This window comes from Leptinotarsa decemlineata, unplaced genomic scaffold (assembly GCF_025532065.1).
Source record: "Leptinotarsa decemlineata unplaced genomic scaffold, Ldec_3_MD MMD2_tig00002159_RagTag_RagTag, whole genome shotgun sequence".
NCBI lineage: Eukaryota > Metazoa > Arthropoda > Insecta > Coleoptera > Chrysomelidae > Leptinotarsa > Leptinotarsa decemlineata.
In genome coordinates, this window is record NW_027412574.1 from 7637562 (window position 1) to 7655478 (window position 17917).

Genomic DNA, 17917 nt, shown 5'->3' on the forward strand with positions numbered 1-17917 from the left:
CTGGATCGTAGCTGTCATCACTATCGCTACTGCTACTGTGTTTTTGCGTCTAAATCGTCTGAGGTATCCGGAGGTGAAGGAATAGTCAAGTTAGGTCCATGAGGAACAGTGCGAACAGCTGAACGTATGTTGGTGGGGTATGAAATATCCTTTCTGTTTTTTAAATTGAAACCTTGCACTGAACAAAAACAAAAATATCAGTCATCACTGTCTAAGTTCTTCAACACACACAGAACACACTATATGGGGAGCCCAAGATTTATCTTGGTCCCCTAATTCAATACCAAAGTATGCAAAATACACCTTCTGAACAAAATTATAAATATTGCTTAGTTGCTTCTTGATGGTATAAGATCCAGAAATATAACAGAAACTGATAGGAGAGTTAACAAATCTTCTAGTAGCCATTTCTTCTCAAAACGGTAGCACAAAACTGTTTGATGTGTACACCACAGTGGCTGGCTCCACACTGATCGAGTCACTGCCACTTTAGATTCGTTTTGTTATTGAAATAAATAGATTAAAACTGTTTTTGGCTTTCTACTACTCCATCTTGATACAAAAAAAGGATGAAGGAATCTTCCAAAGAAAGGAAGGAAGTAATCAATCTGAAAATAAGTAACTCTATACATGGATGTGTAGATCATGCAAAGAAGTAACTTTCAGACACAAACTGAAAGAAAGTCCTCCTGAAACAGTTACTTTCATATAAACATTTAATTACACGAAAGAAAAATTTTTTTTTGAAACAAATACTTCTATATGAACACTGAACTATACAGAAGATACTTTTTTTTACTCAGGTTGTATTTCAAACATTCGTTGTGGAATAAAAATCAGATATCATTCACATGAGTTCTACTTTAAATGAATGGTAACAAATTGCCCTTACATGGATCACTGTCATCCTCACTGGTCTACATCGATGTTTCGCCTTAAGACACTTGCCCTAAGGCTCTTCAGTACCAAATTGGATAACATTATAGAAAAAACACACAATTCATTCATGAATTACGATTTCGAATGTCACGGAATAAACTTGATCTGCTTATGTCATCGATGACATCGTAATGACATTCATTCATCTATTTGATTTAAGTTTTTGGCTCTCTACTACTCCATCTTGATACAAAAAAAGGATGAGGGAATCTTCCAAAGAAAGAATTATTTTCTTTCGTGTAATTCAATGTTTATATGAAAGTAGCTGTTTCAGTAGGACTTTCTTTCAGTTTGTGTCTGAAAGTTACTTCTTTGCATGATCTACACATCCATGTATAGTTACTTATTTTCAGATTGATTACTTCCTTTCTTTCTTTGGAAGATTCCCTTATCCTTTTTTTGTATCAAGATGGAGCAGTAGAAAGCCAAAAACTTCCTTTCCTAAAAATAATCACTCCTAAAAATATAACCCCTTCAATTCAAATTTAAACCGTATTCTATCTTAGATATACACTCACATTGTGTAGTAACTTGTTTATCATAAAAGCTCCATAATTCAAACTCAATTTACCGCTTATATAGGCTATATAATACAGAAACATCGAACTCTACAATTTTTTCTTCGCAAACCTGTGTAATTGAAGCTTATAGCAGAATTTGGTGGGATCCTGATTTACAAATATACCTGTTCCTTTCAGCTCAACTTTGGCTCTGTATACTTCATTTCGTTTGAGATATGAAATAAAGTTAATAATCACAGTCCTAGGTTTATCTCTGTCTTCATTTTTTACCAATACCATTTCTCAATGTGCACACTTTATATCAAGCGAATCGTTGATGATAGCGAGTAACTTGGATAACACATTTTCATTACTTTCTTCTTTTATACAGACGAATCTCAGAACATTCATTCATTCTCGAACATTGCTCTATTGAATCCACCTTTTTTTCACTCCCAGTATCTCTCGTTTATTTTTCAGTCCAATATCTTCCAGAGATGATACTTCATCCTTCAGATTGTTTATATTCATTTCCATTTCACCAAAACGTTCTCGAACTGTTTTTCTGAATTTCTTATTTGTTTGTCAAACTTTTACTTTCAACACTCCCAGTAGTTTTAGTCATTTTATTAAGGCACTGTTGGCAACAACGCTGAGATTTCTTTTCCCAATATACAGATTTTAATGTGTCCAGATCAATAAACCTGATTAGCTTTTGTCCGATTTTACAAATTTCCAGCGTGGATTAAAAAAAAAATACATTAATATTCCACTTAAATCTTTGCAAGAGTGGAAGAGCTCACTGATGTTATATTTACAGTGACATGCGCATGTTTCTTGACCAGTTATCTGCAGAAGGCTATCATGATCCAAGCAGCTTTGTTTTTCATTTTACAGAATATGGAAAAATCGCCTGGATTCGATTCATTTACATAAATGTTTTTAGGTGGAAGTTTAAACGCGGATTTTCTTTCAAGTAGGTGTCGAAATCAAAGCGACCTTTACAGGGTGATTGGTCAAATATGAGTTGACAACTTTTTGTAATTGATATGATACATTTTATTGTCATAATTGATAATGGAAAAAGCAAATGTTATTTATAAGAAAAATCAAAAAATATCTTCAGAACATAATATTTATGCCAAATGAATGGAAAATTTTCGAATTGAAAATAAACTATATACCAAGGCAGATATTATGAAGCTGTAACTGGTTTCTTAAACGAAATTGCTACAAAAAATTTCTCAACTCATCTCTGATTCGTTAGTGATAACGCTGTTACTTCAATCGTAACACAATATCGTTCTTACATTCTGAAAAACTACACAAAAATAACTGAAACCTGCTCAAAATTTTCTTTCTAGAATTGGGCTCATATTTGAAAAAATCATATGAAAAATCAAAAAGTATTATAAGCATATTTTAAAGTGCATGTTCAGTCATTTCAGGTTTATCCTGAAACATTATTTACTTTTTCTGAAACTCGGTACTCTTCAGAACTGTGAGATTAGTATTAGGGTTAAACAGTTGCAAAATTCCAACAGACAACATTTTGATGTGGTACATTGATGGAATATACAGTACGATGCAAATGTATGAAATAAATTCGATATTTACAAAATGAGCGTCTTTCGGAAGAAATCCAAAAACAGGTCAACTTTAATTTTTGACGGCCCATCTCATGATATTCATATGAAATACGTTTCGTCACCGGTGTTGGCGTGATGACGTAATCGACAATTTTTTTAAATGCAAACAGGGGTCATGTGGCACCACATTCAAAAGGTCTACTAATCATCTATTCAACGGTATAACCATGCCAATATTCATTTATACAAGATGAACCAAAACATGTTATTTATTGAAGTACAATAAAATTATAATAAATGTTCAAATTGATGACCTTCAGCTATGATGCAATGTGAAAGCCGGGCACTGAATTCATTTCTAACGTTTCTGAGAACTTCGGGGGTTATTTGTGCAATCTCCGCTCTGATGCGTTCCTTCAACTCTTCTAAATCATTTGGTCGATTTTGGTAAACTTTACTCTTCAAGTATCCCCATAAAAAAAAGTCTAACGGGGTCAAATCCGGAGACCTTGGTGGCCATTCGATCGGCCCTCTTTTTCCTATCCACTTTCCTCGGAAAACAGTATCCAGGTAGGTTCGTACATCAACGGCGTATTGTGGGGGCGCCCCATCCTGCTGGAACCACAAATCATTTCTATTTGGAAATAGCTGATTCAGTTGTGGCATCAGATAATCTTGAAGAAAGTGTAGATACCGAGCACCAGTTACGCTTTCCTCAAAAAAGTATGGTCCTATTATCTGGTTGTTCAAAATTCCGGCCCAAACATTCACTTTTTGTGGATATTGTGTGCTATGCTCCTCCATCCAATGTGGATTTTCTCTTGCCCAGTATCGATAAGTCTGACGGTTTACGTGACCGTTGAGCATAAAAGTAGCTTCATCTGAAAATATTATATTTTGTATGAAACTCCGATCTCTGTGCGAGCACTTCATCATGATTTCGCAAAATTCGACTCTTCTGTCAAAGTCATCTTCTAACAGTTCTTGGACCAGCTGAACTTTATACGGATGCCACTTTTCTTTTTTCAACACTCTAACAACAGTCGATTGGTGTAAATTATTATCCAGTGCGACTTGCCTCGTGCTGGTATGGGGGTTTTCTTGGAACGCAAGTACCACATCAAGTTTTTGGACTTCTGAAATTGATTTTCTACTACTTTTAGAGAGATCTTTAACATGGCCCGTTTCTCGAAACTTTTTCTCAATTTAACTTATTGTTGATTGAGAAACGGGTTCTCGGTTGGGGTATTTCGCATTGAATAAATCACGAACTTCTGCCTGAGTCCTTACTTTATCTTCACAGCCAATCATAATTAAAATTTCGATTCTTTGGGTTTCTGTTACTTTCATTGCCAGATTATAAGTGATTTAAATATTTTTCTAGAAATAATGTCAACCGCTTCAATGATACTTCACTTCAATGACATTGACTAATCTCAAGTAGAGTGTAGGACTTTTATCACCATTTCTTTTTTCTAATCAACAAAAACAATAGAAGACAGTACGATACTTTATTCTCAGTGGCGGTGCATAGCATTATTTGGTTCAACGAATTACTATTATTTGTAATTCCAGTCTTCTGAATACATAATTTCGGTTGACCCTGTATTAATACATATTGAAACCATTATACCGTTGAATAGACGACTAGTAGACCTTTTGAATGGGGTGCCACATGACCCCTGTTTGCATTTAAAAAAATTGTCGATTACGTCATCACGCCAACACTGGTGACGAAACGTCTTTTTTTCAGCTTTGATGGCTTTTGTAGTGAAGTTTCTCAGTTGTTTATAATATGACCAATGTTGCGGTAATTGAGTTCTCTTAAACTTTTGTAAAGCCTTATCTCTGATTTTCTGCATGAACTTGATGTTGTCAGTTATCCAAGGAGCATATTGAGTTTTTCGTAGCGCAACAGTAGTTTCAGGTGCATGGAGATCAATTGATCCTCTTATGTTTTGATTGAGTAACTCAACCTTCTCATCCAAATCATCCGTTACAAGAATATTTTGCCAAGGTAAAGCTTCTAGTTCATATTGAAAAAGTTCAGTATCTATGTGATTTAGAGCCCTGTAAGTGATTTTTTTCCTAATATTTATATTCTCAAAAATGACTTTGAATCTGCAACTTAATCGCATGTGATCTGATATTTGACTGTTTTCTACAGCTGACTTACATTCTTCAGAAGTGAACGTGGTTATCACCAAATCAATACATACAGAATTGTTCGTTATTCGTGTGAGTTCATTAATTAGTTGTGAGAAATTGAAGGTTTCAATAATTGAACTGAAATCTTGAGTAACTAAAGAATTTAAGTCAAGCATATTGATGTTGAAATCGCCAACACATACAATGTTGCTAAAATTTGTAATCAAGTTTGAAAATAGATCTTCAATGTGGTCGAAGAAGATTTGGACACTAGTATTTGGAGGTCTGTAAACATTACCAACTACTATTGATTTTTTTCCAATGATGAGTTTGATAAAAATGTACTCTGTTTGAAGGTGATTGACAATGTTTCGTGATGAATTTCACTAGTTCGGACTTCCATTGTCTACTATATAAAATGATTTGAAATCCCTGACGGGAACCTGAAAGAGAGAACGAATCTACCTATAGAAGTAATTATGGAATTACTAGGATGCTGTGTACGAAACTGTTATTTCCAACTGAAGGACGAATTCTTTACACAAGATGAGGGACTGCCAATGGGATCGCCACTTTCACCAGTCATAGCCAACATATATATGGAGTGGTTTGAAACTCTGGCCATTGAAGAAGCCCACAAGAAACCTCGAGTCTGGTTGAGATACGTTGACGACACCTTCATAATATGGAACCATGGGAATACTGAACTAGACGCCTTTCTGAAACACATCAACAGCGTGAGACCTTCCATCACTTTCACAATGGAGAAGGAAATCCACAATGAATTGCCATTCTTAGACGTTTTGGTGAAGAGGACCGACACTAAGTGGGAAACATCTGTATACCGAAAACCCACTCATACGGGACAGTATCTGAACCACGAATCCAACCACCATCAATCGACAAAAAAAAAAAGAATCATCAAGACTCTATTAGACCGTGCTTTTTGGGCTCTGTAATACAACGGAAGGTCTCGAGAAGGAAATAGACATCATCAAAAATGATCTTCAGCGGAATGGATACTCCAAAGCGATGGTAGAAAAGACTTTGGCTAAAAGACAGCAGGAGCCTCGCAAGGAAGAGAAGCCGTCACAACCAGTGCTTGCACTTCCCTACATCAGAGGATTATCGGAGAGGATAAGAAGAATTGGTTCCAAGTACAACATTAGAACCTGTTTCAGATCCGGTAACACTATCCGTAGCAGCCTCACGAAAACCAGGCCCCCAAACGCGGACTGCGATTCCAAGAATTGCATTTACCGGATACCCTGTGAGTTAGGAAAATCCTATATTGGTGAAACTAAGAGGCCATTGAATGTTCGCATTGCCGAGCACAAGAAGCACACACAGCGAGGAGAAACCAGCAAATCAGGAATAGCAGACCATGTTTGGACCCATCAACACAACATCGAGTGGTCCCAAGCTGAGATCTTGCACAGAGAGGAACATTGGTTCAGGAGAAAATTTAAGGAAGCCGCATACATGTTGTCCAACAACGTATTCAGCCAGGCCAGCGTAGATATACGAAACATATGGAAACCCATCATCAAACAAAAAATGACCAACTCCCGCCAAAACGGTCATCTCTCACGGAATCAGTGAAGCGGAAAATGGAAAGTAGAGAAAGTGAAAGTATTTCAACGACCTATAAAATAGTCATCTTTCGGAGGAATCAGTCCAGTCATCACCCGAAGACGATTGTAGATACCAACAATCGAAACGTCGTGAACTAACGTGACTTGGAATCTCTACACTTTTTTATTTTTTATTATTTTCTTTTTTCATTTCTTTAATTTTTACTTATTCAATTATTATATTTTTACTTGTAGGTTATTTCACTATCATTTCATTTCAGGTTTATTGTTGCTTAATATAATTGTTATTTTCAACTATTCTTTCTAATTATTCTTTTTTACTTGTTTCAGGGATTTCAAATCATTTTATATAGTAGACAATGGAAGTCCGAACTAGTGAAAAATGTACTCTATGAAGTCCTTGCATTCACTAAATAAAAAATCGAATTTTATATTATTTCTAATATACAAACCTACACCCCTACCCCTGGTTGGCCGATCCTGACGAACAAATTTGATCTGATTTAGAAGTACGGCATCATTCGCTATAGCAGAATGCAACCAGGTTTCAGATACTTCCACAACATCATAGTCGGCACAAACAATCTCATTTCTGAATTCTGGAAAGTTCGCCGTAGCATTAATATGCGAAATATTGAGTACCATGATATGCAATAGCTCTCAAGAAGAAAAATAAAGAAGGAAGATTAAAGAGATTTGCCAGAATGGAATGATTCAGTTTGTGTCAGATGTCACATTCAATAGTAAAAAATATTTTTTCAATTTTCTCTAACCTCAATTAGAATCTGATTTGTGCATTGAATTTTTTGCATGAATATTACAAATGTAGCTGCATTTTCACAACCGGTGTACCAGAATTCTTTTTTCTATTCAAAATATGGACCCCTTCGAGACGTTGTGGGACATTGCTGCGGTGAAGGGGCTCGGTAACTGCAATGATTCCTAGAGCAATGCCGGCAGGAGCACAACGCTCCCAGTAGGGTCACCCATGCCGGAAAGGTCAAAGATGAGTAGTGAAGCCAAGGACAAGTCAAAAGGAGAAAACCTTCGAAAAATCCGTAACCCAAGATGTCAATCGTACCGTGTCGATGGGTGAATGACTCCGCGATAGTGAGTCACGAACGGTATCCTACGAGTACCAGGCGATCCTCGTTTGTATTCACCCCCTCTGCGGTATGGGTGCACTGCTGCAGTTGACTTTATTCATCCCAACTCGTGGGAACTAGATGGAAAGTTCTACATTTAATTCACAAAATGCAACGGATAATGGTGCTCAACCCGTTGTGAATCAACTGCACCTGGAAGGCAATGGAAAGCAGCGTTGCCACAAATACAACTGCTCCCAATAGTATCGATGAAACACTCAAAACATCATCAACAAGACAGGAGACGGTGGATAACAAACCTCGGTTCCTGCTTGTTAAGAGAATCTCTCAAGATGAGAGTGAAGTTTCGGATTTTGAAAAAGTTAACCCTTTTTTTATGTGAAAAATAGTATATGGTGTGATAGGTGAAGTTAACTCTATTAAAAAAGTGAAAAGTGGGTCATCAATTAACACAATTTCAAGAACGAAGTTTTAATGATGAACGAGAACGGGAATGTTTCCTGCTTATTCATCAAACTCAAACAACTGTTCATGCAGCTGCAGTTTCGTAAGAAGGTATCATCTTTCCCTCCAACCGATTTCCTGGAGTCTTTGAAGTCCACTAGATACTCGTTAGGACAACAAGAGGATTGTTCCGAATTCTTGGGGTTCTTGTTGAATACTCTTCGTGAGCAAAACAATAGCAAAATCAATACTCCCAGCCGCTCTGGACTGAATGATTCCGTACAACCCATCTCGTCTTGTGTTTGTAAATCTTTTGCTGAAAAAATCCTCACTTGTTCACTTTGTGGTGAATGTTCAAGAAGTACTGAAAACTTATGTGAATTTCTGGAACTTCATCTAGCTTTTCCTAATACGACTAATTACCAGTCCGTGCAAAGCTTATTGTTAAATCATCTGAAAATGGAATTTTTAACAGGTGATGATCGACTGTATTGTCAAACATGCGCCAAACTAATTGACTGTTATAAGGAAACAAGTATAGCTGAGGCACCAGTCAATCTAATAATAACACTGATGATTTTCAAACAAGACTCAAGCTCTAACGGAAGCAAGAAACTCTCTGGAAGGTTCGAAATAGATGAACATTTCAACCTAGCAGACCACTGTTATAATATTCATGCAGTCATTGTTCACTGTGGTTCTGGCGTTGAATGTGGTCATTATTACACCTTGGTCAAAGAAGAAACGGACTGGTTTAAGTTTGACGATAGTCGTGTCCCGAAGTGTTCTGGCGATGCATTGAATTTATTGGAGCCTCTGGAGACACCCTACATTTTGTTTTATGAGAGAGAGGACATTGTTAGATCAAGATCTTCAGATGATGTGGTGCTGCAGGTTTTTCCGGGTTTTCCTGCAGCTGAAAAAGCAAATGCGCCACTGGAATCAATGAAGTCGCCCCGGAGCGCCAATTAATTTTTATTGTTGTATTTATTTTATTTTTATCGTTGTTTTAACAAATTGTACGAAGAATAATATCCTCTATTTCAATTAACACAAAATCTAATGCACAATCACGAAGATTGATAGAAATTAGGAAGAAAAAAGAAATGAAAATTTCTATGTTTTTACCACTTTTATTTGTAACTTACGTTACTGCAGTTTCGTCCTATATGCGTTGAAACCTACCACATAGTAACGGCTACATCCATCAATTTTTTGAAAGAAATTAGGAAATTTGCAGACTACGACTTAGAGGTAGTTGCTCAACCTACCCTAAATATTTCAATAGGAGTGATTTTTGTAGAGATCTTTCAAATTGTAGTGTTGAAGAAATCATGGATGGCCTAGTGACTCAAATAGTAGTCAACGTCAGGAGACTCAAAGCTGAAAAATATGGTATATTTATGGATACCCCAAATCACGTACTAACCTTCAACACTTCCAATCTACCCAAAGAGATCAATGTGGCGTACTATAAACTGAAGATTAGACCTTACATTCGCCGACCACAAAGATGTTTCAAATGCCAAGCTTTTGGTCATGTTGCAAAAAATTGTACTAAGGAGCAAATATGCGCGTGTGGAAAGTTTCCACATGAGGGAACTCCTTGTGAAGAACCAAAGAAATGTCTGAACTGTGAAGGACCTCATTCAGCTGGATACAAAAATGGTCCCACATATAAAAAAAATAACTAATGCAAAAAATAAAAGTCGAAGAGGAAATTACTTATTACGAAGCGAAGAGAAAAGTTTACAACAATAATATTACAACACATACACCAAATGTTTCATATGCTGATGCAACTAGAACACGAAATAAAACCGTTACCTACAGATGCAATCTCTCAAATTCTGCCAAGAATAGAAGAAATGAAAAAAAAATGTACTTTTGCAAACAAATCTTCACAAGGTGAACTATTTAGGTCACCTTAGACCTCAACAGAAAATCCCAGCAGGTATCGAACGAACTCAATGTACACCAACTATTCGACCACATCCGAACAGAAAAAAAGAAATAGAAGTCAATTACAACCTATACAGGGTGTCCCTGGACTTCCTCTTTTCCTCTCGGGAATGTATAGATGGGGTCAAAATATCACCAGTACTTCATATAACTTTTTTTCCTAAAATCCTTCGTTACCAAGTAACGGGCCCTCGAAGTTACAAAATGAAAAATGTTTTTCTTTGATAACTTTTCAAGTGAATATTCAAAATCATCCAAATTTTGGTAATTGACTGAACAAATGAATTCCTTCGATGGGCTTTCATGCAGGAGTCAGTTGTTTTGCTACAAAGTCAGGAACGGACTACCCCCGATGGTACACACCCCAAAACTTTGAAATGACAGATATTTTTCAATATTTTTCAACAAATTAAGGTTACTTGGACAATTTTATGAATAAAAGTACTCGTGTGGAAAGTCGATCAGAGCAACGAGTCTTGATAAAAATGTAGTTTCACTCGACGACATCAAACCCGCTCGTCCACCATTATTTGAAATGAATAATTATCAAAGCAGAAATAATAATGATAACGTTAATTCAACAACATTTATCCTGAGATGTCTACCATTATTCGAAAATATTAGTTTTTAAGGAAAATGGAAATGATAGGTAAAATGTTCATAACGAATTTTTATAATGCAAACACGTTTAACTAACGAAACTCAAGAGCCTCAAGAGCAAACAGAAATGAAAAATCCGCTACAGAAACTGCTCGATATGACCACCTTCTCTCTCTATACATTTTCTTAGTCTGCGAAGACACCCTCTCTGTACTTGAAATAGCATTCCAGGGTCGTTTCGTATGGCTTCACAATGTAATGTTATTCTATTCAACAATGCATCTCTTGTGTGAATAGGTGTAGCGTAAACAAGGCTTTTTAGATGCCTCCACAGAAAGAAATCCAATGGATTTAAATCCGGAGACCGCGATGGCCATGATTATGGCCCACCTCTACCAATCCATCTATTGTGGAAAATATGGTTCAGATGGTCACGCACAATCAAAATAAAATGAGGAGGAGCGCCATCATGCATAAACCACATATCTCTTCGGGTTTGCAATGGAACATGTTCCAAAAGTCCATTCAAATCGTTCTGAATGAACTCCAAATAACGTTCTCCATTCAATCGGTCCTGTAGAACGAATGGTCCTATAAGATGGTTTCCTATGATACCAGCCCAAACATTCACGTTGAATTTCCGTTGGTGTTTGGTTTGCAATATCCCATGGGGATTTTCTTCGGCCCATATATGGAGATTATGAGAGTTGATAACTCCATCTCTACTGAAACCTGCTTCATCAGTGAATAAAACTCGATTAATAAAAGCCATATCCTCTCTTTGCCTATTCATGAACCAATTGGCATATTCCAGTCGTGCTGGAAAATCTTGAGGTGTCATGGCATGTACCTTCTGGATGTGAAATGGGTGGAGCAGTTGTTCCCTAATTATTCTATGAATAGTGGACTTGGATGTATGGAACTGTTCTGATAGATTTCTGATGCTCATTGAAGGATCATCAGCGACGGCTTCCAAAATATTTTCCTCCAATACAACGGTACGTACAGTCCTAGGAGCGCCCTCACCACCTCGTTTTGGCAAAACTGTACCTACAATAATATCGAAATAAAACAACGTGCTCAAATTAATTATCAATTATTACATACCTGTCTCCCTTAAGCTGCGATCAACACGCTCGAATGTTTCTCTTGACGGTACCGTTCGATTGGGAAAATGCTCGGAATACAGACGACGAGCTTCTGCAGCATTACAAAATGCTCGTCCATAAAATACATGCATATCTGCATATTCATTGAATGTAAACTGTTCGGCCATATCAAAAAAATTCAAAATATCCTATAGAATATTGACAATACAATGATAGTCATATGACAACGCACCACTCAACAAAACAAAATCGCATTCCAGTTTCTCATTTCTTATCAAAACTTTCTAAAAGGATTTTTTGTCAACATCTGTGAAAGAAATAGAACATAATTATTCCCTGGATATTTTTCACCTGATCATGTGCAGCCGTTTTTGTAGTTCATTCGTTTGCTTTTTATTAGTATAGTAAATATTTTTTCCGATGTGCGTTTTTTCAGCTAAATTTAGATTCGTGTTAAAGAATTTCTCCCATAAAATTATAATTATCAGTGAAACTCCTCAACAGTTTAGCTGTGAAGAAGAATTTGAAACATTCGAATGTTGAGTTTCATGAGATTCAGATAACTGATCAACACGAAACGTGATTATTCCACACGTATTATGTACATACAAAATATGGAATGAATTCGATATTTCATAGTAGAGTAGCTTGTTAGTTTAAAAACACCACGAATCTACAGAACTTGATATTTCTTTTGAAAAAATATCTGCTATCACAATTGTGACTTAAACTTCCATATAGGTACTGTACTTTTTGTTTACGACTTCACATTTTAGCATACTTTGTATTATTCCTGTTATAAATGTTGTTGAATTAACGTTATCATTATTATTTCTGCTTTGATAATTATTCATTTCAAATAATGGTGGACGAGCGGGTTTGATGTCGTTGAGTAGAACTACATTTTTATCAAGACTCGTTGCTCCGATCGACTTTCCACACGAGTACTTTTATTCATAAAATTGTCCAAGTAACCTTATTTTGTTGAAAAATATTGAAAAATATCTGTCATTTCAAAGTTTTGGGGTGTGGACCATCGGGGGTAGTCCGTTCCTGACTTTGTAGCAAAACAACTGACTCCTGCATGAAAGCTCATCGACGGAATTCATTTGTTTAGTCAATTACCAAAATTTGGATGATTTTGAATATTCACTTGAAAAGTTATCAAAGAAAAACATTTTTCATTTTGTAACTTCGAGGGCCCGCAACTTGGTTACGAAGACTTTTAGGAAAAAAAGTTATATGAAGTACTGGTGATACTTTGACCCCATCTATACATTCCCGAGAGGAAAAGAGGAAGTCCAGGGACACCCTGTATATGATGGAATCGGCCGATTCTTAATGAAAACCCATAACTAACGTATTCTAAAATCACTTTATTGTGTGATTTTCACTAGACAGTTTTACAAAAACGCAACACGTGTTTTGCCATACAATGGCTTTCTCGGGCGTGTAATAATATTAAGAGACGCCCGAGGAAGCCATTGTATGGCGAAACACGTGTTGCGTTTTTGTAAAACTGTCTAGTGAAAATCACACAATGAAGTGTTTTTAGAATACGTTAATTAGAACCTAGTTCAGAAGAAGATAATAAAAAAAATAAAGCCAGAAATAGACAACCAAAAAAGAACTCCGGACGTGGTCGGGGTCGTAACAAAAGAACTAGGAGCTGATAGGAATTTTACTGAAATTGTGATACGGACTGTTATATTAACTCTAATAAAAACTGTGATATAAATTGTGATAATAATAACTGTGATATAATTACATTTCCCTTGTATCGTATGTTACCAGCAGATAATACCTGAATCTCAGATCTACTGGAAACATCATTACTATAATATTGAACCGATACGAAAACCTCATACAATGGAATTGTAATGGTATCAACCATATATATATATATATATATATATATAATATATATATATATATATATATATATATATATATATATATATATATATATATATACATATATATATATATATATAATGTAACTTCTGTTGAAAAAACGTCCTTTCTTTCTATGTCTCCAAGAAACTCACTTGAAACCCGACGAGAAATATAGTCTCAGAGGCTACAATATCTTTCGCATGATGTAATGCCAGGAGCGAGAACCCACGGAGGAGTTGCTATGCTAGTTAGAGAATTTATAATGGTTGAAAATATTCCCTTACAAACTAATCTATAGGCTGTGGCGATATCAATTAAATCACCCATTTCAGTAACTATTTGTAATGATCAGTGGACCAAAGCTGAATTGTCTTATGTTTTCCAATAACTTCCTAGGCCCCATTTGATAATGGGCGACTTCAAAGCACATAGCAACATGTGGGGCTCGAAAGATATGGATCACTGTGGACGTATAATTGGAGAAATAATTGAAGAATTAGATCTTATAGTCCTCAACACAGAGAAAGGTACTTTCATCAACTCTCGCTCAAATTGTCTATCAGCGATAGATCTTACCATTTGCTTTCCTGAAATTGCACCCTATCTAGGGCTAGGATGGTGGTTCGATAGTGCGTGTAAGTATCTATCTGTGTATTCGGGTTTCCGATACACTTTGTGGGTTAGTCTGGAATCACATCGTTCTACTAGGAAAGCTATCCGTTGGTCCTACTCAATCTCCATGGTGAATTTTATGCTAGGGTGTTGGGCTTTTAAGTGGTTTAGAAAACGGTTCAGGGCGTCTCTTCCATGTTTCCATGACATCCATTTTTATAACTATTACTTATCTCAAAATGTTCGTACTTTTAAAATATTTTAATTGAAGTGTTTTTTTTTAAGTATTCAGTTATTGCCATAGGTAAATATTCTTTAAGCGTATTGCTTTTTTCGTGGTGTTCTTGTATTGAACTGAATATTTATTAGGTAGTTAAATAATGTACTTTTATTTCGAAACATGTGTTTGCTCACTTATCATCTATGCAAAAAATATTTACTATATAAATGTTCTCATTGTTGTGTTTTCTTTTCGTATAACATTGTCATTTCCATATATTTATTTTTTAAGTGTGATGCTTTTTTTCGTAATGTTCTTATATTGTATTGAATTAATTTTTCTTTTTATGTAGTTTTATGTAGTAAGGTAATTTTATTTCGAAACAAGTGTTTGCTCACTAATAGAGAAGGTACATTTATGCAAAAAAGTGTATTTGCTGCATGAACTCTCTTTTCATTAATGAATGAAATTATTATTATCATTATATATAGTTTTACAGTTTTTGGAGATTATGAAACTATAAAATTAGTCGACTCAGTTTCACCCTTTTGAAATTCGACATAAATTTTTTAAAGACAAACTTCAACTAGTATAAGTTAGGAGAACTCACCTGTAAATTATTCCACGATCTCTTTTCGACTATAGGAATTGGAGGATAGGCTTGCTGGTTCATTAGTGATGGTATGTTGTTTTTTAGTGCCCAGCCTCCGTGAATGCTACTCCATCCTCTTTTTCCCCACATATGCAGTTCTTTATTCCAGTCTCGTTTATTAACTTCATCGCCATCCACCTGTGAAGTCATGATTCCCAATTGAATTTATTGACGTTTTGTCTGTATCATGAAAACAACGTTTCTTCATCGGAAATTTAAATAAATAGGTTATTCGTCAATTCGAAAATAAAGTTCACTACCAACATTTTGTGTATTTTATTTCAATAACAAGATGATATGAATATTTTTTGTTGAAATTCTTGGCCATTTCGATACATTCTGAAAGTCACCATTTTTTTATCTATGTCTATCGATAAATGTGAAATTGAGTTAGATAAACACTTCACGAATACTCAATTTCAATTCCTCTTTAGCTGTTACAAGCGAGGTAGATTTATTTCCCACTGAAATGCGCTTTTAAAAAAGTTTGAATGAACCACATAAACCTAGCGACCTAGCGGATAATCATCCCACAATAAACTGAGATGATTCCAGGAGAATAAAGCGTTTTGATTCTAACAACACAATAATTTCTAGTAGAGTTGGTAGGCTGAATATAAGATATTACCTACGTTCTCGCAGTCAACGCATACACCACTTAATATGTCTTCCGCAGTTTCAAACGAAACGTTTGATGGTATCACAAATGGAACATCAAAGAAAATTAATTTTTTTATTTACTATAGATGATTGACGATTTCTTGATATAATTCAATATTGCCAGAAAATATGCAACTTTGCCATCATTCAAAAGTTTTCCGTGAAAAATGTATTCCAAAACTATTTTTTTTGATTTACGATGAACTGGAAGAGTATGTTACATAATAAAATATTTCCATCGAAAAACGGCTATTGTATTTGTCAATGAAATATATCAAAAAAACCTCCAGCCAAATACTCGTAGGCTGGTTCGTGATACATATAAAGAAAACAGAAAATATACAAAGTGAACAATAGAAATATACAGAGTGGAGAATAGAAAAATATTATGTAGATGTCTTCAAATTGAATTGAAGGGGTTATATTTTTAGGAGTGATTGATTTTTTGGGAAAGAAAGTGTATACCAGTGAGGGTGACAGTGTTCCATGTGAGTACAATTTATTACCATTCATTCAAAGTAGAACTAATGTGAATGATATCTGATTCTTATTCCACAACAAATGTTTGAAATACAAACTGAGTAGAGAAAAGTATCTTCTGTATAATTCAGTGTTCATATAGAAGTATTTGTCTCGAAAGAATTTTTTTCTTTCGTGTAATTTAATGTTTATATGAAAGTAGCTGTTTCAGGAGGACTTTCTTTCAGTTTGTGTCTGAAAGTCACTTCTTTGCATGATCTACACATCCATGTATAGAGTTACTTATTTTCAAATTGATTACTTCCTTCCTTTTTTTGGAAGATTCTCTCATCCCTTTTTTTGTATCAGATGGAGTAGTAGAAAGCCAAAAACTCTCTTTCCCAAAAGTCTTCAAATTGTGGAAATGGAAAATTAAAACATGAATTTTGAAAAATATGTCATTACTGCCGAAAATAACGAATATATGATGTTAGACAGTAACAAGTCATACAGGGATATTCCTCTTGAACAAAAAATCAAAAGAATTTGTGATTTCATAATTCTCATGATCTGGAAAGTTATAAAAAGTGTGAATTATGAGACAATTAAAAAATGTTATGGATACTGGGATTTTTGAGAATTTGAGAATACTTATTTACACTGGAATGTGGAAAAATCATATCGAGAAGAAAATACCAACACTGTATGTTTTGGAAATTTTGAGACTAATCAAGACTGAATAAGATTATAGAAATTTGAACAAGTATCCACAATATTGTGGATACTTGGAATGGAAAAATGTATGAAAATCGAATCAGGCAAAGGAATAATGGCACCGATGTATTGGGATATTTAGGAAAAAATATCCACGAGAAGAAATCAATAAAGTTTTGTGAACTCAGGTGCGTGGTAAATATAGTTTAATGAAAATATGTAATGATGTCAGTTTTGAAAATGTATCAGAAATAACAAAAAAAATCAAAACACGTTGCATTAATCTAAACAATCATCCTAAATTTTGTCAAATCTATTCTTCAAAGTTTAAGAGAGTATTGATCTCCCAAGGTTATGAAATGTAATTCAGATTTGATAACTATTTCATTGGATAATTGAGTAATATATTTCGCAAATTTTGATAAGGTTCTAACAGAAAATGCGTTCAACAAAAGATTCCTAATGACTTATGATGGTGGTGCCAATATGAGAAATGAGCCGTGGAATTAAAAATTACGAGTATGAAGGGTGAAATACTTTTCTTTCATTTCATCTTAGATATATTCAACGAAAGTCATTTTTTGTGGAGTAAAAAATCAGTTTTTTTATCGACCTTTTTTGGGTAATTGTTACCTTCCACAATTTTTTATCCATTTCTGAAGACGGAGGCAGATTTTGGCCTCCGAAACGTAAAAGATAAGTATTATTTCTT

At 35.1% G+C, this 17917-nt stretch overlaps 1 protein-coding gene across 2 annotated transcripts in view; it reads right to left on the reverse strand.

Annotated features, from left to right (window-relative positions):
• Positions 1-17917, reverse strand: part of Mip (Myoinhibiting peptide precursor) — a 254565-nt gene that overhangs the window by 37476 nt on the left and 199172 nt on the right. For both annotated transcript variants that reach the window (XM_074177191.1, XM_074177192.1), the window contains exon 4: positions 15331-15510. In XM_074177191.1, the coding sequence (XP_074033292.1) occupies positions 15331-15510 (180 nt within the window). The remainder of the gene's footprint in view (positions 1-15330; positions 15511-17917) is intronic.